Here is a 27,496-nt window from a genome sequence, read left to right as displayed (position 1 = left end):
GTGGCGACACGGTGGGCTGCGCTCAACTTCAACTTCATGCCGAACGTGCGGTCGCCACACCATTGGTGGCCGAAAAAAACCGTCGACCGTTTTCTTTAAAATCGAGATGGGTTTGGCGTCAACCGCTGCCCAAGCTGCCGAAGTGATAAATTCCCTCTACGAATTTATTTTAAAACCCTAAAACAAAATCGTTAAAGGGGGCAACACTGAGCGACTGTGATCTACCATTACACGCAAAAGCCAAGCGCGGGAAGTGCCGATTTCCCTTGGCTATGCTTGAGCCGGGCATTGAGCGGAAAATTCCATTGCCCACGTGGATTTGCACGGGATCGTCCTAGCATGGCGTTCATTGTATTGACACTATGAGGGACGACGGATGGTCTGAGCTGACCCGTGACCAATCTGCCTACCTGCTGCCTTCTGAACGCGAGGGGATAACGGTGTGCCACCACGCGACCCAGGCAGACTTTACATCGGGAGTAAATATGGGAGCGTCGGTAACGAGCTCACGGCAATTGGATTACAGCAACTCCTGTTAAAGCGTCACTTTCCCTCAAACGCTCTACAAACCTCACCTCGTGCCAATGGTGCGTTCAGAACGGTGCGCCTCGTGCATACAGCCATGCGCGGCAATAAACGTTTGGCACGCTTAAAAATAATTAACAAAAAGAAAGGTTAAAACAATTGCACGACACAATTCCGTGGTTAAAATGTAACCCCCTCGCTTACCGCTGCCTTTTCCATTGCATAAGGCAGCACCCACCCCCCCCTCGCCACGTGACAAAAAAAGGTACAAACATTAATAAAGGAGTAAACTGAGACGTGAAATATTCGTCGTTTGCATCTTTAAAATGCTAAAACAGTTTTAAAATAAGAGAACGAAGCTTCTTCATATAAAGAATTATTTGTGTGTGTAAAAAAAACCCAACAGTCATCAGCTGCGCCCTAACAAACGTCACGAACTTGGGTGCCTCGCCTCGGATGTGCCAGTGGGGAAGAGGGGGCGAAAAGTTTCACCGCGTAACATCGGCGTAGTGCAACGTCGAAAGAGAGCGACACAGAGGTGACGTGCAAGAGAATTTTCGCCGTTTTCAACCTCAGCTTCACGCGACTGGCAAAGAAGGAACCCCGCTCGGGCGGAAATGCAAACGAACGGACGCGTGGGTGCGGGAGGAATGACGCCACTCGTCGTTGAGCTTCACATTCAACCCCATGATGCCGTTGCAATGGCTGCTCTTGCAGCTGTTATTGTAGGGCCGCCGCTGGTCGTGCTGTGTTGCTGTCGCAGGACGTTGCTGCGGAAATCACCGCAGTAGCGGTGCGACTCGTTACGACGCTACCGTTATTGCTCTTGCAACCCCTCCCCGGTACGGCACCTGGGGTGTTGCAATGCAGCCGTGACAACGGTTTCCAGTGTTACACTTGTAACTGTTTGCCGTCACTCCTGCGACAGATTCTAATGTAGCGCCTGCTGTCATCATCTGCAAATGTAGCTCCTGCTGGCAGTGATCCTCTTGTAAAATTCTGGTTGCTGCTAATCTGACCCGCTTTCAGAGCTTCTGATGCGGCCCCCCTCCTGCCACAACTAATTGTTCATGTTCACGATGCCAACAGCGCTGGTGTGACTATACCTACTGACATAGTTCGTGGTGTTGGTGCAACTGTTGCAACTGAAGGTTCGGCTGCTTCCAACGCTTCTACCGCCGTGATCGCTTCCGATGCAGCCACTGCAGCTCCAGCTGCTGCTGCAATTGTCACCGCCGTGAGCACTTGCTGCTAGATTTGTCGACTTAGTCCTCGTCTTCCACCCCATTACCATCACCGTCACAGCCAGCGCGTCAACCCGCTGCCTCGCGCGGTCACTCCCGTTCCCTCCAGTCGCTGCCCTAATCCCCCACCCGCACAACCCCCCCCCCCCCCACCACCACCCCACGTCTACCGCTACGACTGCACCGCCAGCTCCTGCTGTTGCTGCAGCCGCAGGCGGCGCATGGCCCGCCGGCTGCGCCACACCTTGATGTTGCGGTCGTCGCTGGCCGAGATGAGCATCTCCTGGTCGGCCGGGTTGAACGCGACGCAGTTCACCACGTCGCTGTGCGGCAGGCGGCCGAGGAGGGCGGCGTAGTGGCGCTCCCACACGTAGCCGTGGTGGTCCTCCGCCCCGCTGCCAATGGCACGGCAACGTCAGTGGCACGGCAACGGTGTGGCAGCACGGCGCGGCGCGTGAAAGCCCCAAATATGCCGAGCAACGTGATCCCCCGTGGTGTGACACGCGTGCACCAATTTGCACGTTTAACAAAGCACACGTGGCTATACACGGAGTGCTGCGTGCTCTTGAGCACACGACTTCCACAGCGACGTTCGTATGTATATACGTACGTACGTACGTAGAACGCGGTAATAATTATGCGAACGGGGAGTGCGTTAACCCCACCCCCGAACCTTAAAACTCGATACACGTGGAGGCTGCCGCTGGGAAAGTTCATGTTCTGTTTCAAGCAATAACAACATCACCACAAGAAGCACTTAGCCTCACGTGTGCATGTGTGTTGAACTTCTTTTGGACTGTACGTAGCCAATTGAGATAATCGAAAGTGAGGGGGAAGGACAACAAACTAAAAACAAAAAGACGTTCTAAAGAAATGCGTTTTCAATCTAGATGATTTAAAAGTGCACAGCTCCAATGGCTTCCTAATATCGGAAGGAAGAGCGTTCCAGACGGCCGCAGGAGCGCGTCTGAAAGCGCCGCGCGATGCGGCGACCGTCTCTGTTCCACGGTTCGCCAAAAGCCGGCAGGAGTGCGCCGCAGTGCACCGCATACAGGAGACGCGATACTCAAGGTTTAGCCGTGACATTATCGCCTTTCCTCTTCCCTTCTTTACTCGATCACTTCCTCTCTCCCCACACTGCCCATTTCCCTCTCCCCACCTCCCTCCCTCCCCCGCACGCCCACCCCAGCTCACCTCGCGAGGAAGTCCTCGCTGCTGTTGAGGAAGATGAAGAAGCAGTTGTGCTCGGCGGTGAAAGCGTGGTGTCCGCGGAAGGACCGCCCGGTGGGCCGCAGCGTGGGCAGCTCGAGCTCGCGCGTGTCGATGTCCCGCGAGATGGCGGGCGGTTCCGTGGGCTCCGTCACCACGCAGCCCGCCGGCCACGCGCGGCAGTTCACGTACAGGAACCTGCGGAGCGGCGGGGAAGTCCAGTCACGGTCCGGGTTTCGGCCGCCCGCCGTCGAAGAACTCTCAAGGGGGGGGGGGGTTTACAGGGCCGCCAGGAAACGCGCCTACGTAGAACTTCGTTCGCACCGAACGTGGCCAACCCGTTGCCGTAACGCAGGGCGGCACACTTGATCCGAGCGGTGGATTGACGTACAATTTCTACATGGCCAACCGTGTCCTGGCTGAGACGGCACAGAGTCTTTTTGGCTCCAACGCCCGCAATGTTAACCAGTGCGGCCGCAGGGCTCGAACTGCGAACGTCTGCAGCTATTGACAAACGCGCGGACGCTCGGCCGCGCCTACGCTCTGAAACCCGGGTTTCGAGCCCAGGATAGTCTCATCGCTTCTGGCACGGGCCTCGATCTGTCCCCACACAACAGCAAGCCAGACCAACAGCGAGGAGCAGACTATACCCAGCCTCTGCGTACGTGCGGACGCTGAACTTCCTTCGCGCCGTGCGTCGCCAACCGCGCTAATCGGAGGTGCGGGGGGAAGGACAACAAGCGAAACAGACTCCAGAATGAGCGCAAGAGGAGCATGGAGCCCCTTCCGACCTACGGTTCCACGAGCACCCCGATGCCTTCACTGCTCTCTGACCTGTGGTCTGGAGACAGCGCCATGCCGATGATCTGCCCGTGCAGCTCCAGCATGTGGTCGGGCGCGTGGTGTCCGTCCACCCGCTTCACGTACTCGTGCGGCTGCGTCGGGATTTGCTTGACTCCTGGCCGCGGGGGGAAGGTGGTGGGCGGGCAAGGGCGGCAACACCATCCATCCGTCAGTGTGTGGCTTGCGGATTCCGCGGGGGGGGGTAGAGGTGCTTCACCCGGCTCCCAACTACTCAGGGGGAAGACGCACCCCAGAAAAAGCACCGGCCTCTCACCGCACTGCGTGTAAATGGATGAATGAACTCGCGTCTAGGCTGTGCTTTACCTATCGTGTAACGTCACGGCACGGGCCCCCCCCAATTGGCGGCCGTCCTCCGAGCGGCAATGATTTGGGGGCGATGATTGCTCTAGGGGTAATTTCGGGGCGATTCACAGCGGTGCGTGCAGTATTGACCATTGTAGCAGGAATCGCATAAATGAGGAAGTGACAAGGGGCAACAGTGAGAGTACTGAATGTGATACAGCAGTGGCAGAGAGACAGAGAGGATGACACAGACAGTGAATAGGATTGAACACGATAGTAGCAGTAGCAGAGAGACAGAGAGGATGAGAGATTGACAGTGAATAGTACTGAACGTGATAGCAGCAGAGAGACAGGGAGGATGAGAGAATGACAGTGAATAGTACTGAACATGACAGTAGCAGAGAGACAGGGAGGATGAGAGATTGACAGTGAATAGTACTGAACATGACAGTAGCAGAGAGACAGGGAGGATGAGAGATTGACAGTGAATAGTACTGAACGTGACAGTAGCAGAGAGACAGGGAAGATGAGAGATTGACAGTGAATAGTACTGAACGTCACAGTAGCAGTAGCAGAGAGACAGGGAGGATGAGAGATTGACAGTGAATAGTACTGAACGTGACAGTAGCAGAGAGACGGAGGATGAGAGATTGACAGTGAATAGTACTGAACATGACAGCAGCAGAGAGACAGGGAGGATGAGAGATTGACAGTGAATAGTACTGAACGTGACAGTAGCAGAGAGACAGGGAGGATGAGAGATTGACAGTGACTAGTACTGAACGTGACAGTAGCAGAGAGACAGGGAGGATGAGAGATGGACAGTGACTAGTATTGAACGTCACAGGAGTAGAGAGACAGGGAGGATGAGAGATTGACAGTGAATAGTACTGAACGTGACAGTAGCAGAGAGACAGAGGATGAGAGATTGACAGTGAATAGTACTGAACGTCACAGTAGTAGAGAGACAGGGAGGATGAGAGATTGACAGTGAATAGTACTGAACGTGACAGTAGCAGAGAGACAGGGAGGATGAGAGATTGACAGTGAATAGTACTGAACGTGACAGTAGCAGAGAGACAGGGAGGATGAGAGATTGACAGTGAATAGTACTGAAAGTGACAACAGCAGAGAGACGGAGGATGAGAGATTGACAGTGACTAGTATTGAACGTCACAGTAGTAGAGAGACAGGGAGGATGAGAGATTGACAGTGAATAGTACTGAACGTGACAGTAGCAGAGAGACAGGGAGGATGAGAGATTGACAGTGAATAGTACTGAAAGTGACAACAGCAGAGAGACGGAGGATGAGAGATTGACAGTGACTAGTATTGAACGTCACAGTAGTAGAGAAACAGGGAGGATGAGAGATTGACAGTGAATAGTACTGAACGTGACAGTAGCAGAGAGACAGGGAGGATGAGAGATTGACAGTGAATAGTACTGAAAGTGACAACAGCAGAGAGACGGAGGATGAGAGATTGACAGTGACTAGTACTGAACGTGACAGTAGCAGAGAGACAGGGAGGATGAGAGATTGACAGTGAATAGTACTGAACGTGACAGTAGCAGAGAGACAGGGAGGATGAGAGATTGACAGTGAATAGTACTGAACGTGACAGTAGCAGAGAGACAGGGAGGATGAGAGATAGACAGTGACTAGTATTGAACGTCACAGTAGTAGAGAGACAGGGAGGATGAGAGATTGACAGTGAATAGTACTGAACGTGACAGTAGCAGAGAGACGGAGGATGAGAGATTGACAGTGAATAGTACTGAACGTGACAGTAGCAGAGAGACGGAGGATGAGAGATTGACAGTGAATAGTACTGAACGTCACAGTAGTAGAGAGACAGGGGGGATGAGAGATTGACAGTGAATAGTACTGAACGTGACAGTAGCAGAGAGACAGGGAGGATGAGAGATTGACAGTGAATAGTATTTAACGTCACAGCAGCGGCCGCACAGATACAGGATGGGAGTGCGGCTGCAACGAAGCGTCCCTGCGCAGCAGACCTATCTGGTGCGAGGCGTAGGTCAGGTCGCCCGTGCCGTACACCAGGAACCTCTCCCGCGGCGGCAGCCGGCGCTCGTTGCTCATGGCGTGCTGGTGCTTGCGCCTGCGCACCACCGCCGCCGCCGCCGCCGCCTTGCTAGTGTAGTGGTCGCGCCGCAGCAGCGAGCCGCCCAGCAGCCAGGACGGGCGCCCGGAGGAGGCCGAGGGGCCCTTGGCGGCGGAGGCGGCGGTGCCGCTGGACGGAGGCGGCGGCTTCGGTTGCCCCTCACCGGGGGTGGCCACCATGAGCATGCGGGGGTAGGAGCCGTTGGAGCACGCGAACTTGAAGAGCCGGTGGCCCTGCTGGTTTTGGTTCTGGGGAGCGGAGCGGGGACACAGGTAGAGACCACCCTACGTTGACAGAAGAAGAACAATTCCTTTGCCAAGGCGCTTTGTTTCTTCTGACACAGCTTAAAGGTCGTGATCTGAACGTGGCTTTTTTCACTCCAGCGCTGTCCTACCAGACAGTCTCGTCCCTTCACCTGATGAAGGCCGCTTGTGTTGTGGCCGAAACGTCGTGAGAATATTATTGTGTTATTTTATTTTATCAATTTATTATTTTATTCTCATTCTACGTGACTTTACCGAAAGAACCAAAGAAGATGAATCCTTGCAGTCACGAAAGCTTTCAATCGAAAAGAACAAATAGGTTTCTCGAAATCGGAGGATGTATGTACACAGGGACTCCTCTAGTTACGAACGAGTTAGATTCCAGAGATCTGTTCTTAAGTCGATTTGTTCGTAAGCCCATCTTTACTCCTGTTGATTCCAAACATGTTGTAGGGCGTGTACACTAAACACGGGGAATGGCTTTAAAAGTTGTATAATTTCCTGCAGACGTAGATGCCACAGGTTCTTCACGTTCTGCAGATGCAGATGCCACCACTGCCATCTATTGCGTGGCGGTTGAACTTGACTCTCAGTCCAAACAGGCAACTGGCCATACGGACAAGTTTTTTCGTATCTCTGAAATTTCGTAAGTCGAATATTCATAAGGAGAGGAGTCTCTGTACTGGAGGACTCTGATGAGCTATAAAGCTCGTTTTCATAGATGTGCAGTAGGGGCAGTCAGAACGTTACAACAAACAATACAAAAATATGACAGGAGTGCAAAGCAAATAACCCCAAACTATTTTTTACCTTACCTGGTAAAACCCACTGAGCTTATTTTTCAGAAGCGACCTGGCCACAAATCATCACTCAACAAAGTGGCTTATGTGGAAATTTATAGCAGCAAAATAACACGGTTTAGCAAGCCAGGATTGATTATGATGATGGTTCAGTCAAATTCCCTGTCCAGGATTTGAACTCGTGTCCTTGGAATTGCAATGCACGTGTGGCAGTGAAACTCAGCTGGGCGATATTTCTGGTGCTACACCCAATGATAACTTTAAGTTAATGCTATCTTATTCTCTTCTAAGGATTATAAAATGCCATAGCTATACATTAACTTTAATTTATTGCAAGTCTTAGAAATCACCTGGTGCATTTTGATTACATTAGAGAAACCTGAAAAATCTACGAAAATCTGGAGGAAATCCATACAGTAGAACCCCGGGAATGGAACGCACCAGAACTCAAACAAATCGTTGTTGGAACCATATTTCCGGAGGTCGAACGGGCAATCACGACTTGAACGGGCAATCACGACTTGAAAGAACCTGTACACGGCTGAGACGCGTGGTGGCAGCAGCGTGCGTGACGCTTGCCCAGACCAAGGGGACTCCCCCTTCTAAACAATAACACCACCATCACCACCACCAACTCCTCCTCGCCACCTTCCACTCAAGCCATCAACTCTCCTTACTACAGGTAAAGTGAAGTTCAATGTTCATTTATTTCATATATTTATTCATTTATTCCATTTATTTATTGTGTTTCTTGTTTTTTTTTATGATTTTATGCATGCAATTACTGTAAACTTCGTGTAAAAATGCTTTAAAATGAGTTTTCTTGTGTCTGGAACCAATTAATGTCATTTACATTAATTCTTATGGAGAAAATTAATTAGGTGTTCGAACAAATCGGTGTTCGAATGGCCTTCTGGAACGAATTAAGTTCGATCTCCGGGGTACCACTGTACTTGCAAGACGTGGATCCCATTTTCTTCCACATGTTTCTAGAGTTAAACAATATTCTGCCTGAGCACCGCTTTGCGAGCTGTGGACGTGCGTGTGTGCGTGGGTCTGCCTAACCGCGTGAACGTTGCCGCCCGTGTCCACTTCGCCGGTGCCATGCACGTGCAGGCAGAACATGTCGTGGTGGTTGATGAAGCCCGACATGAAGGTGTCGCGGCCGAGCCAGCAGCCGAAGATGTCGTACGGCTCCGTGTCGACCTGCGCCAGCATCGAGAAGTCGTCTGCGGGACAGGCAGAGTGGGCAGTTGCGAGCGGCGGCTTCGGGCTGGCCGTCGAACGAAGGCGGTGGTCACCGCATCGCGTGGCGTTTTCAGATGCGCTTCTGCGGCCACCTGGAACGGTCTTCCTTTCGATATTAGGAACCAAATGGAGCTGTGCACTTTTAAATCTAGATTTAAAACTGCTTTCTTTACAACTGATTTTCGTGTTTAGTTTGTTGTCCTTCCCTTGCACATCCGATTAGCACGGTTGACTACATACGGTGCCAAAGAAATTCAACGTACGTACATACATACAACTCCCGGACCTTCCAAACTGCGAGTCAAGTTGCCCTGACCACAGACACCGCCTGAGCGGACAGAGGGAGAGTTATCAGGCTAGAAAGATACGATGAGCTATACATGCTCCAGTTGGGGTGGGTCAGGATGTCCGAAAGCACGTAGTAGATACAGAGACACGATAGTGGATGAGCTATACATGCTCCAGTTGGGGTGGGTCAGGATGTCCGAAAGCACGTAGTAGATACAGAGACACGATAGTGGATATAAAAACACGATACCCAGGCTGAAGACGAGGACGTCGCCAGCGGAGGGGTTGTAGGGGGAGGCGCTGACGCCGGACACGAGCAGCAGTGTGTCGCACGAGTTGAACTGGCTGAACTGCGTGTACTTCCAGTCGTAGCTGCACATGTCCTCCGTGTGCTCCAAGTTACAGTCATCAGACCTCCACAGCTACACACACGGAGACATGGACGGCGTTTTCCCTCGGATTGATAATTAGCAGTTGCAATGTGCAGCAGGTCATGGGTCATGATCATGCTGATGATGTGTGTACGTTGAACTTCTGTCGCACCGTATGTAACCGACCGTGCTAATCGGAGGTGTGGGATGACTATAATACTGCTACGTAGGCTTGTAAATATTCACTCCCCCGTGATACAATTAATTCTCACGTTGTGATTTGATTCAAGATTAATTATTTTTTTAACAGTGGTGAATGTAGCCCCTCCTACAGCTGCATAGGGCATACAAATGTAAATTAAGCACTTCTCAAATAGGATTTCATTAATGTATCGTGGGAGCAAGAATATGCTTTAACCTAGACATAATTCTGTGCTTACCGCTGCTGTTGATGATTGTGCTGGTGGTTCCAATGCTGGTGTAAAGGAAAGTAATGATTATGATGGTGTCGATGGTGATGGCAGTGATAAGGATTTCACTACCGCCGATAAGGTTTATCATTTTTTTGCTGATGTTCATGACGCTGAATACACAACACCAACATTTAAAGGTCACTCAAAGTGGACATAAAGTAAAGAGTTGATGATGCTTTTGTTACCGATGACTGGTTGTGAAGAAGCTGCGTACAACGAGCCATGCTGGGGCCCAACACAGCTGTTTTTTTATGGTCTTGGAAAAGGCAGCATCACAGGCTTGAGAAGTTTATTTTATGATACTGGATACGATCACTGGCCTACCTAACAGAGAAATGGCTTGACGACCGAAGAGACTGGTGCCAGCAAGATGTGGCACTACTTGAGTACAGGACGAAGGAAAGCGGAAACAAATGGCGAAATGTGCTCATGGATCGTGATGATGATCACTGGTCAGCTGGTTAGGGAGAGACGAGACAAAATGTGCTTCCTTCATTTCACATGAACCAGCATCGTGCGGTATGCTCAAGCAAAACCCCATCGATTACATGGCTGGGATCAAATAAACCACATTGTTGTAGGGTGATTGCCGTTGACCAAATAAATAATCTGGATGCACCCAACCTTGTCAGATCTTGGGAGCTAAGCAGGTTTCGAGCCTGGATTGAGTTACGAGGGAGCTCCCGTGGTGCGTGAGCGCAGAGCGGCAACACACAAAAAAAACAAAAGGCCAAAAACATCAGTATTGCAGAGCACAGTTTCCTTAAGCAACGTAGCACGCAGCACGAGGCGATCAACGGTCGTAAACGAGACGCACGTGAAAACCAAAACGGACGACGGCGCAAGTATTAGTCTGAGAGCAAGAAGGGCCAGAAAAAGTTAGGTACGGGTGCAAGCAAGCTCTATATTTCAGTCGAACGGCGACATAAACACACACGAGGATCGAATAGAAAAAAAAAACCAGTGCAAACATGTGAGAGCTGCAGGCGCCAGAATAAAGTTAAGTGCATGTGGCAGTAAGCTCTGACTTTGGGCCTAATAGGGACATAAAGAGGGGGGAGTGAAGGGAGGGAACCAGGCTGTAGATGAGCACCAAGGGTATTCCTGAAACGTGGAAATGCAACATGGAAAAAAAAATTTTTTACCAAAGTTTAAGCGATTGTAATTTTTTCCAGGACTGAGGCGGTACTCCTGAGGGAGGAAGATGAGTCGAGTGGTCCTTTAGGTCCTTGGCAGGTTTGTTTAAGAGGACTTTTTGGATAAAGACAGCCCAGTGCTGGCCTCTCCGAGTATCCAGGGGGGACAGATTTGAGTCATTGTACAGGTTGCAATGATGAGTTATATAGGGGGAGTCAAGAGCAAAACAGAGAGCGGAGCGTTACCGTGGAATGTGACGTTTGAAGGTAAATTCAGAAGCTAGGTGGTAGATGGTGTCACAATAATCAAATACAGCAGGATTGTGGCATTAACTATATTCAGACGGAGTCAAGGTTGAGTACAGTATTTGTGTTTGTATAGAAATCCAATTTAGTTATTGTTTTTATTCTTGTCGGTCTAGAAAGATAGTTTTGGGTCCAGGATAATGCCTAGATATTTAAAGTTGCACATTGTGTCCAGAGCCACAATGTGTATAAGTGGTGGGCCAGGTTGAGGGCAGCCATAAAAAAACGAAACTTTGTTTTTTTTAGCGTTGAGGACCAGTTTTCGGGCAATCAGCCGAGGATGAAGAATATCGAAGTCCTGTTGCAGATGCCATTGTAACTCCTGTATGGAATTTCCAGAGGCCATCAGGGCTATGTCACCGGCAAAAACGGTTGTCGTCAGCGTGCAGTCGAACAGGAGGGCACAATGATGACGAGGTTCAACACCGCTGAAGATAAAGTCAAACGAATCGTGTACCGCCTAGGCTGTGCTTTGTACGTATTTTGAACTTCTTTCGCACCGTACGTAGCCAACCATGCTCGAATTGTAAATATTGCGGGTTTACTCTCCAATACACCGGTGTGCAGAATTAGTAACGAATTGCCATGTTTTGTTTACGTGACAAACCTTACTAATTGGCTGTGTCAGGTGGTGGCGGGTGTAACGACACGTTTATATTTATGCGATCTAATACAAAAACCTCTATTATGGATAATATTGGTCGCGAAAGCCTACGTGTTAAACTAGCATGGTAAAGTATGGTGAAACAGGTTAGTGACATGGCCTAGCGTTCGCTACTTGTCGCAGAGGTTCGTGGTTCTAATTTGGTGGTCGCCCTTGATTATGCATGCGCGTGCAGTAACCGTATTTTGTCGTCCGCTTCGCAGGGGACATTCATCAGTGAAGGCCCATTGTGTGCTGGTGTCAGGTTCCAAATTTGCCAAAATTCGAAAATGACTCACAAATGACTTAATTGGGATTATTCGTGGGAATCATCATCACCCCCTCCTGGCAGACATGCCCCAGGTCACTCTTGCGAATGAGACTATCCTGGTCTCTTGAGTTCTCACCTGGTTAAACAAAAAGAAACTTGAAATTAAAACCCGAACCCCCCATGACCCAAATGGTTTGAAGGAAACAATCATCCAGCAGTGGATATGTATGTACGAATGTTGACCTTCTTTCGGACAATAGATAGCTAACCGGGCTAATCGGAGGTGCGGGGAAGGACAACAAACTAAACACAAAAATCAGTTCTAAAGAAATAAATCTAGATGCTTTTAAAAGTGCATTGCGCCCAGTGGCTTACTAATATCGGAAGGAAGAGCGTTCCAGACGGCCGCAGAGGGGTATTTGAATGCGCGCAATGCGGTGACTGTCTTTGTTCGATGGTCAGTTGGAATCGCAGTTAGGGGTCATGTTCTACCCATCGTCCATTTGGACTTTTATCAAATGACACCTGCGCTCTATGAGAATTCAACCCCTGGCACTGTCGAGTTGCCACCTCCGTCTCTGCTACGGCTCTGATCACAATCGATGGCGAGCCGAAAGCCGCTGCTGCGAAGATGACTAGAGTTCGTGTGATTGTCTATGCGCCTTGACGAGATCCGCGAGCTATCGTGGTTCATTCGTGGCGAGCACTTTGTGTGTAACGAGTGCGACCTCAAAAGCGTCACCCGGAGCGGACTGCAGATCCCGGGGGGGGGGGGGGGGGGGGGGGGGAACCTGGGCCTGGTGGCGGGGCAGGGGAGACACGAACCTTGATGGTGCAGTCCTTGGAGCAGGAGGTAAAGCGCGTGCCGTCGTGGGAGAACGCCACGTGCAGCACCTCGTCCATGTGCTCCATCAGCACGTCAGCCTCCACGCACGGCGCCGTCTCGTACACCCGCTGGAACTCACACAGCCACGACGTGGCGCCTGCATGCGCAGCAGCAGCTCCGTTAACCAAATGCTACAGCGGTGCTCTTCACTAACTTTAAGAGGGTGGGGGGCCACTTTCGCTGATAATACATCATGAGTGTGAGGGGCCGCCACACTGCCTGCAAGAGGGCGTTTTCACATTTGTGCGGCGATCGTACCGGGCTTGAGGTTCTCGCGCTGCGGCTGCACGCCGTAGCAGCGATGGAAGAGGCGTCCCCAGAGCCACTCATCTCGCGACACAGCGAGCCAGCGCCGGCTCACAAGCCCGGCAGCCAGCAGGTGCTGCGGCTCCAGGTGCGAGAGGATCTGCAGCAGCAGCGAGTCCGGCAACAGCGACAGAATCCCCGGCTCCTCCTCCTTGTCTTCCTCCATGCTGAGGCCAAGAGTGGTCAAACGTTATTCAGCATCATCACGGGCATCGTCAGCCATCATCAATCCACCGTTGGATGAAGGCCCTCGAAAAAGGCGTCGCCATCTCTCACAACCCTGCGATGTGGCAGTCCACTTGGCACGAGCGCACAAACTGATTTCATTGCTCCATCTCCACGGTGAGTGTTCTCTCAGGAAGGTTTCTTACTCCAAAGCCGACCCCCGATGCTGCCACAGTTGAAGAAACGTTCATGTAACTGAGGCCCAAGTTTCAGGCTGCACTAACTATTAGAGAAAAATGTTATGACAATACTTCACAAACATATATACTCACCTGACATATGGAAGATGCACTGGAAATCAAACTAGGCCATTAAACCAACACTGTAAAATAAATCAATTGTTAACCCAAGTGAAAGGACTCCTTTTGCAAATGGGCAAATGTTTGCTTTCCAACAATATTTGGCAAAAACATTCCAATGTAGGTCTCGATTGCCAACAAATGGATAAATCACCAAGGTGATTAGTTTTAGCTGTTTCATAAAGTTGTGAATCTGTCCTAAAGTCCCCTGGTTCAAACAAGACACAAACATGTATATTAGCGGTCCGAGGCCAGGAATGGAAATCAAAGCACCAAGCCAGCGTGGAATTATTCAGCAGGGGAGCTGCAAGCCTGGTGAGATGGCAGGAAGCCTGGAGAGCGGATGATTAAAAGTCATGGTCTAGAATATAAAAGCATTAGTCACAGCAAAAAGAAGAAGGAAGGATATTGAGACCGTAAATAGCAGAGGGACACTCATCAAGCAGGTCAGTAGTTTTAAGAGTGTAGGTACAATGAGGGGGGGAGGTGCAGCAGTAGTCCACTTGTTAGTGCACTGCGCTGTGAGCTCAGCTACTTGAGTTTGAGTCCCAGCCATGGCTAAGAGCGCCACGGTGGCAAGGTGCTAATTACCTCGCCTGATATACAGGAGGTCGTAGGTTCAATTAAAAACCTTGATGCCTGTATATTTGGAGTGTGCATGTTCTCCCCGTGGTCGTATGGATTTTTCAATGGGTCCTCTGGTTTTCCCCTCCACATTTATAAATATGCGTTTAGAGTATTTGGCTGCTATACATTTCCACATGATAAGCCACTTCGTTGAGCTATCATTTGTGACCAGGTCGCTTCTGAAAAATAGCTATATAGCTCGGTGGGCGTTAACTGGTAAAATAAAACATGCTTTAGTGTATTAACATCAGTGGCAAGTAATATTAGAACTGGTCCTGCCTCCTCCTCGCTTCACAAACCCACATTGATCTGTGGTGACGTGGGCAAAAAATACCCATGACCACCATCACTTGAGAAGGCCTTCATCAATCGGTGGATTGAGAATGGCTAATATATTTAAGTGGAAGGAGGCAGAATTTAGACGTTAACAGCCTAAACAGGGGTTGCTAATATTCTTAGCTCTTTCGGTAAAGTCACGTTGAAGGGAAACAATAAAATAATAAAATATATATAAAACAATAAAAATTATCATGACGTTTCGACCATAACGCAAACGGTCATGATCAGGTGTTATGGTCGAAACGTCGTGATAATTTTTATTGTTTTATAAATATTTTATTATTTTATTGTTTCCCTTCAACGTGACTTTACCGAAAGAACTAAGGATATGAATTACTGCAGTCACGAAAGCTTTAAATCAGGGGTTGCTAATGTCGCAATGTTGATGGTTTGGGCACATGTTGACAAGAGACAAATAAGATGCAATCGGAAGGCCTGTGGAGATGAGAGGCGCAGACTAGAAGTCGATGGAGAAAGAAAATATGAAGAACCTCGTATAGCGATGTTACAATTGGCTTAGCGGCATAAGACCAGCATGGAATGATGTTGTTTTGCTCAGTCAATGAAGAATCCGTTTTAGGGTTGCATCTTCTTTTCCGTAAACAGAACTGCATTTCCTGAGACAGCTGTTGGCTGTGAGTCATGGTGGGCCCACTGAATGTCCATTATTATGTAAAATGCCGAGGAGGTAGGTGTTGTCATTTGCATGCATACAGAGTGACAATGGAAGTGCCACGAGGGAACTGGCTAAAGTGCTAAATTTCTAAGACGTGTTTCAGTGTCCATCCAGATTGGTGTCAATTTGGTCAGAGTGCTCAACTCTCAATCAACAGTTTGAGGGTTTCAAGTTCCATGAGTGTTAACTCAACCCATCGTTATCAATAAGGGTGTCAATACATTTGATACATTGTGGGAAGCCAACTGCCTTCTTTGTATGAAGAGCAGGATCTCTGCCGTGACAATGTGGAATGTGCACCCCGTTTAGTCAGAACCACTAACAGTCTACTGTCCTTCCCCCGTACTTCCACCTCCGAATAGCACAGTTGACTATGTATGGTGAGAAATAATTTCTAAATACGTACAGAGATGATGTATCTTGACTTAAAGCTTTCGTGGCTGCAGGAATTCATATTCTTTGGGTCTTTCGGTAAAGCCACGTAGATAGAAAAATAATAAAAATATCACGTTTCCATCGCAACACAAGCAATCGTCATCAGGTGAAAAAATATAGCGGGAGAGCTGCTGAGGCAGGAAAAAATATAGCGGGAGAGCTGCTGAGGCAGGATGTTTTAAAGGTGTAGTGTAGTAACTCTTGACACCCAGCAGACTTGTAGAGGAAGATGGAGACAAGGATTCTTTCATAGGGCTGATTGCCATTTATTTACAACCCTTGCACACTCCTATACACTGTTTCCACTCTCTACACTCGACGCTTACACACGTCAGAACTCTGTCCTTTCGCGGACATCCCTCAGCTATCTACGCCCCGGTATGGCTTCCCTCATGCCTACTCCTTCGTCTGCCCCGGGCGGGGGCTCACCCATCACCGCCCGGCGGCGAGGTGAGGCCTCGACATCACGAGCCCTTCTTCGGCGGCGGCTGGGATGTCTTCCACGCAGGCTCTCGTTCCCATCGTCTCTCTCCCCACGGCGACCCTGCCCTCGTCCCGGGGTCCCCCTTAAGTACCCTGTCGCCTCGATGACATGACGTCATCACATCACGTCATCTCACTCCTCTACAGATGACATGACGTCATCCCACTACTCCTCTACAAAGGTTTGAGATGGGTATAGCTCAAGGGTCATAAGCAAAGTGGGTGGGGCTAGAGATGAAATTTGCATGTAAATGTAAGATCGGAGAGCTGAGCTACCTCCACGACGACGAAGCTGTGGAGGTGGCCATTGCATTGTGAGAGATTAGCATGTCAATGGAGGAAAAACGGAAATCACCGCCACATCGAGGAAAATGAGCAACGGTGGTTGTGTTAGTGAGACATTTAGCCTGTTAATGTAAAGACATTTAATCTGGTAATGTAACTCAGAGAGTCGAAAATAACTGCTAACATCGGCAGGTAGGATGGAAACATCACAGCCAGTTCTGACTTAAACTGGTTAATAACGTTCTTCCAATGATTGTTCAGTGTGTACCCATCTTCTCGGTTGAAATTGTGTCTGTGTTTATATATCTGGATGGCTTCATTAACGAATCTTTGCTGATAGCCAGTGGGTTTGCAGAGTAACTTCGTCTTGGAAAAATCATTTTCGTGTGTGCCCACAGCGTTAAAACAATGATCAGCCACGGCTGAGGTATTGGCCCTACCGTGTTTCAAATCTGCCTTATGTTCACGAAAACGGTCCAAGACATGTCGCTTAGTTTCCCCAATGTAACTACGGCCGCAGACACAGCTTAGTCTGTAGACACCGGGGTATTGCATATCAGGGATCACATCCTTCACAAATGGGATCAGATCACGAATTTTATGTACTGTCTTGAATCAAACCTGGATCGTGTGTTTCTCATGATTTTGGGAATATTATTGGTAACCCCTGCTATGTATGGCAAGGTGATGGTGTTTATTGGGTCCTCATATGGTTCTTTCCCAATGGTTGAGGGCTGGGTGTACGTGCTCCAGTTCACTGGCTAGGTGGTGATGGTCGAAAATACAACGAGCTCTATGGTGTAGAGTTTTGATGAGGGAATTCCTATGGGTGGGGGGAGTCAGGTTTTAGGTAGGCATCCGTATGGGTGGCTTTCCTGTAGACAGAGTGTCCCATTGATCCATCTGGTCTCTTTTCAATTAAAACATCCAAGAATGGTAACTTGCCATCCTTTTCCACCTCCATGGTGAACTTGATGGCTGGGTGTATAGAATTGATGTGGTTGAAGAATTGGCCCAGAGGTGGTAGGCCATGTGTCGTCTACGTATCTCTTCCACAAGGAAGGACGTAGCGTGGATACCTGGATGGCATCTGTCTCAAATTTTTCCATGAAAACATTGGCTACAACTGGAGATAAGGGAGAACCCATTGGGGTACCTTCAACTTGTTTGTAGAATGTTCCATTCCAGGTGCAGTAGGTATTGGTGAGGCAGTGTCTAACCAAGGCCGGTACATCAGCATATAGTCCTTGTTGGACCAAATCTTCAATGATTGCAATGGTGTCAGGCACAGGAACTTTGGTAAACAAAGATACTACATCAAAACTGACAAGCAAATCACCTGGAAATGGTGAGATGTCCTTAATTAAAGATACCAAATGAGCTGAGTTCTGAGTTGAGTACAGCTGAGATGGTCTTACCAGTGAATGGTTGTAAGGTCTCAGACAGAAATCAGGCCAGTTTGTAGGTGGGTGAGTCAATGGTGGAGACGATAGGACAGAGTGGTGTACCTTCTTTATGGATTTTCGGTAAGCCATAGAAACTGGGTGGTCCAGCAGCAGAGGGTTTTAGAGAGAGCCACTTGGTTGTTTCGATTAAAGATGTCGAATCAGTGATGATATTGTTGGTTTTCATAACCAGGCGGTTGGTAGGATCTCTATTGATTTTGGTATAGCTGCCATCATTAAGTAGGTCCTGTATTTTGTTATTGTATACCGAAAGAACCAAAGAGTCATTCCTGCAGTCACGAAAGCTACGAATCTAGTTTGGTACACAGCCAATTACAATATCTACTTTCATTGATCTCTTCTGTCATTGAGATCCCATCCTCAGAGCGTAAGACCCCCCCACCCCCAGTCACATGCACTGAAATGTCACTAGCCATGTTTGTTTCCTTCCACCATATCCTTTCCTCCATCTTAAAAACATATCCCTCCTCTCTCCTAATCATCTCACCCCCCACAAATATCATGTCCTTCCCCCCTCTCAATCACACATTCGTGAAACCACAATAACCTGACCAAATATCATTGATACAGTGCCTCAGTTATATGGAATAATGTGTTGGCTGCATTACATTTATGATGTCCACCATCCGAGATTTAATTTCACAGACTGAATCACACATTTGCCGTTCATAGAAAGGGTGAATTTATTTATAATTGACTGACAATGCAATTCATAAAATCACTACAGTAGTTTATGGCTTACTTTAGCCACATTTCACGATGACCTTTTGCGCATTCAATATCCAGCCTCCAAGGTCCCCCTCAAACAGTGCCATCGCCACCATCTGGATCAGGGGTCACCAACCGGTTCAAAGGAGATGAACGACTTGGCCACAAATGATAGCCCAACGACGTGGCTTATCACGTGGAAATGTATAGCAGCCCAATACTCTAAACGCATGTTTCTGAATGTGGAGGTTAAAAACCGGAGGACCCGGAGAAAAATTCAAGCAACTACGGGGAGAGAGAACATGCAAACTCCAAATATGCAGGCGTCAGGGTCGGGATCGAGCCCACGACCCCCTGTATACCAGGCCACCGTGGCGCCCCCTACTATCACATCACATATTAATAAGTCAAGTTCTTTCAGCCAGAGTGTACAAAGACAAATTATTTGATACTGCACAAATAACAAAACTCAACACATTAGTCAATAATACGGTGGCATTAAATGTTAGAGCATTACAATAGGTGACGTTTTGGGCAATGGCATTTCTTCATGTGTCATAAATGATAAACGGAGAAAAATAAGCGTTACTTCTACCTCCAACACCAGCCTGAAAACTTAAGCTGACCTCTTTACTAACCACTACCAAAATAATTAAATTACTGTACAGTATATTAACGGATTCAGCCTATTGTTGTTAGAGTTGTGAAACTAATAATTGAGGGTTTAAAAACAAAAACTGCATTACATGGGTACTTCTTAAAACAAAATTTTAATACACCTTTGGCAAAGACATATACCACAGTCCAAAACATTTTTACAAATACTACCGGACCAATATATTTAACGTTAAACACGGATTCAGCTTCCAGCGTTCATAATTGTTGGCGGTCCTGCCTGCCTCCGTGAAGTGGACTTCACATTCCTACGGCACGAGCCATTTATATCGATTTATATTTATTCTATACAGCACGATGCAGTTACGTGTATAATCATCTCATTCGTTTAGCCAAAAGCCTCGCCAAACCTAATGACTCTTTCATTAGGGTTCTATGTTGAGATTTTTGGCAAGTTCCATTAAAGAGTGTCTGGAATACACTGCATTTGAATAGCACTGAACACAATCAGGGCTGTAGGTACAGTGAGGGAAAAAAGTATTTGATCCATCTTCTTTGGTTCTTTCGGTAAAGTCACGTAGAATGATAATAAAATAATAAATTGATAAAATAAAATAACACAATAATATTCTCACGACGTTTCGGCCACAACACAAGCGGCCTTCATCAGGTGAAGGGGGCGAGACTGTTTGGTAGGACGGCGCTGGAGTGAAAGAGCCACGTTCAGATACGGCCTTTAAGCTGTGTGAGAGGAACAAAGCGCCTTGACAAAGGAATTAGCATAGAATTTAGCATTGAAATGGCTGAATGATTAGCTTGTGACTGGTCACAGAAATAGCTATGTTAAAAGTTAAAGCATACACACCCGCAGAGGCACCCAAGATTAGTGTAAATGCGGTTGGTATTACCTTACAGTCGCGGCATCTCTTCAGAAAGGTGAGAGACTCGATTAGTTGAGCCTTCTTATCCCGAAGTCTGTTGAATGATCTTAAGGATGTGTGGAATCCCTCTCCGTAGAGGCGGTTAAAACCGGTTAAAACCGCCTCTACGGAGAGGGATTCCACACATCCTTAAGATCATTCAACAGACTTCGGGATAAGAAGGCTCAACTAATCGAGTCTCTCACCTTTCTGAAGAGATGCCGCGACTCTAAGGTAATACCAACCGCATTTACACTAACCTTGGGTGCCTCTGCGGGTGTGTATGCTTTAACTTTTAACATAGCTATTTCTGTGACCAGTCACAAGCTAATCATTCAGCCATTTCAATGCTAAATTCTATGCTAATTCCTTTGTCAAGGCGCTTTGTTCCTCTCACACAGCTTAAAGGCCGTATCTGAACGTGGCTCTTTCACTCCAGCGCTGTCCTACCAGACAGTCTCGCCCCCTTCACCTGATGAAGGCCGCTTGTGTTGTGGCCGAAACGTCGTGAGAATATTATTGTGTTATTTAATTTTATCAATTTATTATTTTATTATCATTCTACGTGACTTTACCGAAAGAACCAAAGAAGATGAATCATTGCAGTCACGAAAGCTTTAAATCGAAATTTAAGTATTTGATCCCCTGCTGATTTTGTACGTTTGCCCACTGACAAATAAATGATCAGTCTATAATTTTAATGGTAGGTTTATTTGAAAAGTGAGAGACAGAATAACAACAACAAAATCCAGAAAAATGCATGTCAAAAATGTTATAAGTAGATTTGCATTTTAATGAGGGAAATAAGTATTTGACCCCCTCTCAATCAGAAAAATTTCTGGCTCCCAGGTGTCTTTTATACAGGTAACGAGCTGAGATTAGGAGCACACTCTTAAAGGGAGTGCTCCTAATCTCAGCTTGTTACCTGTATAAAAGACACCTGTCCACAGAAGCAGTCAATCAGATTCCAAACTCTCCACCATGGCCAAGACCAAAGAGCTCTCCAAGGATGTCAGGGACAAGATTGTAGACCTACACAAGGCTGGAATGGGCTACGAGACCATTGCCAAGCAGCTTGGTGAGAAGGTGACAACAGTTGGTGCGATTATTCGCAAATGTAAGAAACACAAAAGAACTGTCAATCTCCCTCGGCCTGGGGCTTCATGCAATATCTCACCTCGTGGAGTTGCAATGATCATGAGAACGGTGAGGAATCAGCCCAGAACTACACGGGAGGATCTTGTCAATGATCTCAAGGCAGCTGGGACCATAGTCACCGAGAAAACAATTGGTAACACACTACGCCGTGAAGGACTGAAATCCTGCAGCGCCCGCAAGGTCCCCCTGCTCAAGAAAGCACATATACATGCCCGTCCGAAGTTTGCCAATGAACATCTGAATGATTCAGAGGAAAACTGGGTGAAAGTGCTGTGGTCAGATGAGACCAAAATGGAGCTCTTTGGCATCAACTCAACTCGCCGTGTTTGGAGGAGAAATGCTGCCTATGACCCCAAGAACACCATCCCCACCGTCAAACATGGAGGTGTAAACATTATGCTTTGGGGGTGTTTTTCTGCTAAGGGGATAGGACAGCTTCACCGCATCAAAAGGACGATGGACGGGGCCATGTACCGTCAAATCTTGGGTGAGAACCTCCTTCCCTCAGCCAGGGCATTGAAAATGGGTCGTGGATGGGTATTCCAGCATGACAATGACCCAAAACACACGGCCAAGGCTACAAAGGAGTGGCTCAAGAAGAAGCACATTAAGGTCCTGGAGTGGCCTAGCCAGTCTCCAGACCTTAATCCCATAGAAAATCTGTGGAGGGAGCTGAAGGTTCGAGTTGCCAAACGTCAGCCTCGAAACCTTAATGACTTGGAGAAGATCTGCAAAGAGGAGTGGGACAAAATCCCTCCTGAGATGTGTGCAAACCTGGTGGCCAACTACAATAAAAGTCTTACCTCTGTGATTGCCAACAAGGGTTTTTGCCACCAAGTACTAAGTTATGTTTTGCAGAGGGGTCAAATACTTATTTCCCTCATTAAAATGCGAATCAATTTATAACATTTTTGACATGCGTTTTTCTGGATTTTTGTTGTTATTCTGTCTCTCACTGTTCCAATAAACCTACCATTAAAATAATAGACTGATAATTTCTTTGTTAGTGGGCAAACGTACAAAATCAGCAGGGGATCAAATACTTTTTTCCCTCACTGCATACTTTTCTTTAGCCATCTGCCCAAAGAAAGGTCTTTGTTACGGTTTCCATAATAAAGATATGTGGGGTTAGAGCATGTAAATCTGTGTCGTTAAACCCACCACCACCTAACACAGCCCATGAGCAAGGTTTGTAACGTCAACAAAACGTGACAATTAGTTAATGTTGATTTAAAGCTTTCGTGACTGCAGGGATTCATATTCTTGGTTCTTTCGGTAAAGTCACGTAGAAGGGAAACAATAAAATAATAAAATATTACACAATAATATTCTCACGACGTTTCTACTGCAATACAAGCAATCATCATCAGGTGTGAAAACCACAGCAAGAAAATTTGAAAAAAGTGGCGTTTTTTTCTCAAAATTTCTTGCAGTGGTTTTCACACCTGATGATGATTGCTTGTGTTGCGGTCGAAACGTCGTGATAATTTTATTGTTTTATATTTTTATTATTTTACTGTTTCCCTTCTACGTGACTTTACCGAAAGAACCAAGAATATAATTAGTTACTTCTTCTTTGGTTCTTTCGGTAAAGTCATGTAGAATGAGAATAAAATAATAAATTGATAAAATAAAATAACACAATAATATTCTCACGACGTTTCGGCCACAACATTTAATCAATTTATTATTTTATTCTCATTCTACGTGACTTTACCGAAAGAACCAAAGAAGATGAATCATTGCAGTCACGAAAGCTTTAAATCGAAATTTAATTAGTTACTTGTTCAGCACACCGGTGTGTTGGAGAGTAAATCCACAACATTTACAATTTGAGTAACAATGTTTCGCTGGCAATTGCAACAACCAGCAGCATCAGGCAAACAGACAGAATTGTGTCGAATTCCTCCTGTTTCGGTCTTAAATAGAGGGGGTAAATGTGATGATGTTCGTCAATGTTGGCCTGTCAGGTGCGAAGACCAGAGGGGTGTTAATATCGTCGTAAAAATTAAAATGGATCATATTCATCTGAAAATATTCCGTACCTGTTAATAGTTGGTTATTCACAGTTAATCTTCGAGCATGCAGAGGATATGCTGTAACTATGATTGGCTGCTTGCAGTTAATCAACATACAATGGAATGCTTGTTTTTTAAAGTGAGATTGTTATCCACCTCCGACCAGAAAGGTTGGCAGCAGCTATATACACATTAAGTCACAGTATGGTGACCTGCATAGGCATGCAATTAAACAGTGCATTACTTTATAATCTCATTAATTTAGCAACTCTTAGACTGACTTGACTTAATGTGTATATAGCTGCTGTCAACCATGCTGGTCGGAGATGTGGGAGATGGATAACAAACTTAAAAAAAAAATTGGATCCATTGTATATTGATGAACTGAAAGCTTCTCTATTTAAGACCGAAACTGGAGGATTTATCCACAATTCTGGATATCGCCTGATGAAGCTAGCTGTTATTACCAGCGAAACGTCGTACTCGAATTGTAAATGTTGTGGGTTTACTCTCTAACACACCGGCGTGCTGAACTAGTAACGACACATTTATATCATCATCATTAGACCTCCTTTGCCAGTACCAAAATGTAATAATAGGGTTTTCCCCTTTTTTCTGGCAACAAAACTGAAACCTTTTTTTAACCACAATAACTGCAGTCAAAATGCAAACAAAAAACATACTATGATAATATATGCATTGTCCTTGAAACTGATTGGTTCACACCAAGGGACGGCTTTCTTTTGAGCCTCGACCAAATTGGTGCTCGACCAGATGACGCCAAAAGGCGTACAGTTTTTGACTGCAGGTATTGTGGTTAATGCAGACAAGAATCCTCGTAAAAAAAGGTTTCAGTTTTGTTGCCAGAAAAAAAGGGGAAAACCCTATGATGACACATTTATATATTTACGCGATCTATACCCATAATAAGCCTCCTCCGTGTTAAACTTTGTACGGTATTCATATTCTTGGTTCTTTCGGTAAAGTCACGTAGAAGGGAAACAATAAAATGTGAGAATTTTATTGCTTTATATTTTTATTGTTTCCCTTCTACGTGACTTTACCGAAAGAACCAATAATATTAATCCCTGCAGTCACGAAAGCTTTAAATCAAAATGTGTACGCTATGTTGAACTTTGTTTGCACCGAACGTAGCTAATCAGAGGTGTGTGTGTGTGGGGGACAACACACCTAACACAACGACGAACCTTGTACCCCCTTCTCCCCATTCCCCGTTTGTGTAAGGGCTAGCCAGCTCCACGCCATGGTAACGTCCAATTTCCACCACGCAGGGCGGGGCCGAGCGAGGCGCCGTTCATTCAAAAGCGTCTCGCTCGCTCTACCCGCTACCTCGATGATGAAGAGTTAAAACAACAACACAAAACAAGAGCGATAAAACAATTACGGGTTTTTATTTATGTACTCTTTAACACCGCAGAAGCGGCGACGGCGGCGGTGGCCTGCCGAGCAGAAGATGACGATGCGAGGTTGAGACCGCGGCCCCGCTTCGAGTCGCGTTCCCCTCCCCGCTCCCCGCGCGCCTACCCCGGGCCGGCGGATCCAAGCGAACCCGAGGCTTCGTCAACAACGACTAGGCCACAGCCGCGACGCGCCAGTAACCCCGTGAGAGATTAGCCGCGGGAGAGGCGGCCAGCGTTACCTGCATGCCGCGGCGTCGTTGCTCATCGCCGCTGGCACTGCGGCTGCTGCTCTGGAAGAACCTCGGGGTAGAAGCGGCGGCGGAGGGGGGGGGGGCCGGGCAGCGTCGTCCGCTCCTCGGCTCGCCTAGAGCCGCAACCACCGCCGGCCTCTCTTGCATTTCCCAGCGCGCATGGGCGCCGCGAAGGCCATGGCTGGCCACTCGCCCATTGGGTGGCGCGCGCCGCGTGACCCCGCCGCGTGACCCCACCGCGTTCCCCAAATCGCGGGGAGCCTTACGGGGGGAGGGGGTGGGGGGGAGCATCGCCGATGCGCGGTGCGATATGTAAAGGCCAAGTCACGTGGGTGAGGGGGGGTCAACTATAGAGACATCCCCGCTATACGTTAAGGGATGCGTTCCTATAGAAAATAAACGACTAAAAACTATGTTTTATAATATTTCACCACAGTAAGGCCACGCTGAGCTATGTAGCTCTTTTTTTTCTGAAGCGACCTGGCCAGAAATGATAGCGCAACGAATTGGTCTTCTCGTGTGGAAATTTGCGAACTCTAATTTGCCGTAGACATGTTAAACTCAGGGGTTGCGTTCCTGGTTGACATTTATGGGGGGGGGGGGGGGGATGTGACTAAATGTCATGAAGTATACAAAAATTTATGATCGTAAGTTGACATTAATTTTTTACTAATAATTACAAATAATTAGACATTCACTTTTACTAATAATTAAAAATAATTAGATGAAACATACCAGCGGTTGTTTAAGAGCTTGCTGATTTTGGGGTGATCAGTGGTGGAGTAGCGAGATTGTAGCTACCTCGCTTGGTTTGCAGGAGTTCGTGGGTTCAATCCCGACCCTGACGCCTGCTGCTGTATATTTGGAGTTTGCATATCTCTCTCCCCGTGGTCGCGTGGATTTTTCTCCGAGTGATCCGGTTTTTCACTCCACATTTATAGACATGCGTTTACAATTTTCTTTGACTTTACCGAATAGAACCAATGAGTATGGATCCTTGCAGTCACGAAAGCTTTAAATCTAGAATCTTTGAGTAAAGTCACGTAGATAGGTTCAAAGAAAATAACAAAAAACTACGACGTTTCGATCACAACTCAAGCGATGGTCATCAGGAGGATGACGATCATCATCAGGAGGATGACGATCGCTTGAGTTGTGATCAAAACGTCGTAGTTTTTTGTTATTTTCTTTGAACCTATCTACGTGACTTTACAGAAAGACCCAAAGAATATGAATTACTGCAGTCAGAAAAGCTTTAAGTCAAGATTAATGCGTTTATAGTGTTTGGTCCAGATGATAATCCACTTTGTTGAGCTATTTTGACGTAAAGCTTTCGTGACTGCAGGAATTCATACTATTTGTGTCTTTCGATAAAGTCACATAGATATAAAAATAGACGATTGCTTGTGTTGCAATCGAAACGTCGTGATTCTATTTTCTATCTACGTGACTTTACCGAAAGACCCAAAGAATAAGAGATATATAGCCCAGTGGGCCTAAATAATAATAAATAATAATGCAATTTATAACGCGCGCAAATTTGCAGACGTAACAGCCGCAACTCAGAGGCGCGGAGCCAAGCTCAGAGTCACTTTAAAGCGTGGTTGTAGAGGTGAGTTTTTAAGTGTCTCTTGAAGGAGGCGATTGAGGTGATGCTGCGAATGTGCAGAGGGATTGCGTTCCAGACTGTTGGGGCAGTCACTAAGAAGCAGCGCATAGACGTGACCGTCCTGGATCTTGATATCAAGAGGAGGTCGTGAGTCGCACTGTGAAGGCATCTGCCGTGTGCTGTGCTGCAAGTCGTCAATAATGAAGAGAGGTACGGGGGGCAGGCAGATGTGAAGGCATGGTGGCAGAGGCAGGCGATCTTGTATGTGACCCTGCTGGCGATGGGTAGCCAGTGGAAGGCACGGAGACAGGCCAAGTGAGTTGAGACGGGGATGAGTGCGTGCCAGGTGGTTTTGTAGTCTTTGAAGTTTTTTGAGGTTGCCACAGGAGGGTCGGACTAGGACGGAGTTGCAATAGTCGAGGCGAGACCCAACTATGCAACATGCCAATGTGTTGGCAGTTTCAGTGGAGATGAGAGGACGTAGGTGTCGGAGAGTCTTCAGGTGAAAGTTACATGAACTGATGATGTGATCGGTTTGGCGGTCGAAGGATAAAGTTGAATCTAGGATGACACCGAGGTAGCTGAAGTGATGGGTGAACCTGATGCTTTGACCAGGTCGAGCGTCCTCTCAACATTTGTTGAGGAAGCTTTGGTGGGGCCTGAGTTGGTGATGACCAGTTTATGGCAGGCCAAGGTTGACTCGAGGTGGCTATCAATGGAGG

At 47.3% G+C, this 27,496-nt stretch overlaps 1 protein-coding gene across 1 annotated transcript; it reads right to left on the bottom strand.

Moving 5' to 3' along the window:
* Window positions 1-1,913: 1,913 nt before the first annotated feature.
* On the bottom strand, window positions 1,914-25,459 carry FBXW5 (F-box and WD repeat domain containing 5). The gene is made up of 9 exons (XM_032972960.2): window positions 25,154-25,459; window positions 13,192-13,406; window positions 12,873-13,030; window positions 9,098-9,269; window positions 8,377-8,540; window positions 6,142-6,496; window positions 3,813-3,936; window positions 2,964-3,176; window positions 1,914-2,164 (listed from the first exon to the last, which is right to left on the bottom strand). The coding sequence occupies exons 1-9, from the start codon at window positions 25,177-25,179 to the stop codon at window positions 1,942-1,944; spliced, it is 1,650 nt and encodes a 549-aa protein (XP_032828851.1). The 5' UTR covers window positions 25,180-25,459; the 3' UTR covers window positions 1,914-1,941.
* Window positions 25,460-27,496: the final 2,037 nt, after the last annotated feature.

This window comes from Petromyzon marinus, chromosome 50 (assembly GCF_048934315.1).
Source record: "Petromyzon marinus isolate PM22_M1 ecotype Great Lakes invasive population chromosome 50, UKy_Petmar_22M1.pri1.0, whole genome shotgun sequence".
Lineage (NCBI taxonomy): Eukaryota > Metazoa > Chordata > Hyperoartia > Petromyzontiformes > Petromyzontidae > Petromyzon > Petromyzon marinus.
This window is presented reverse-complemented; position numbering and strand designations above follow the sequence as displayed.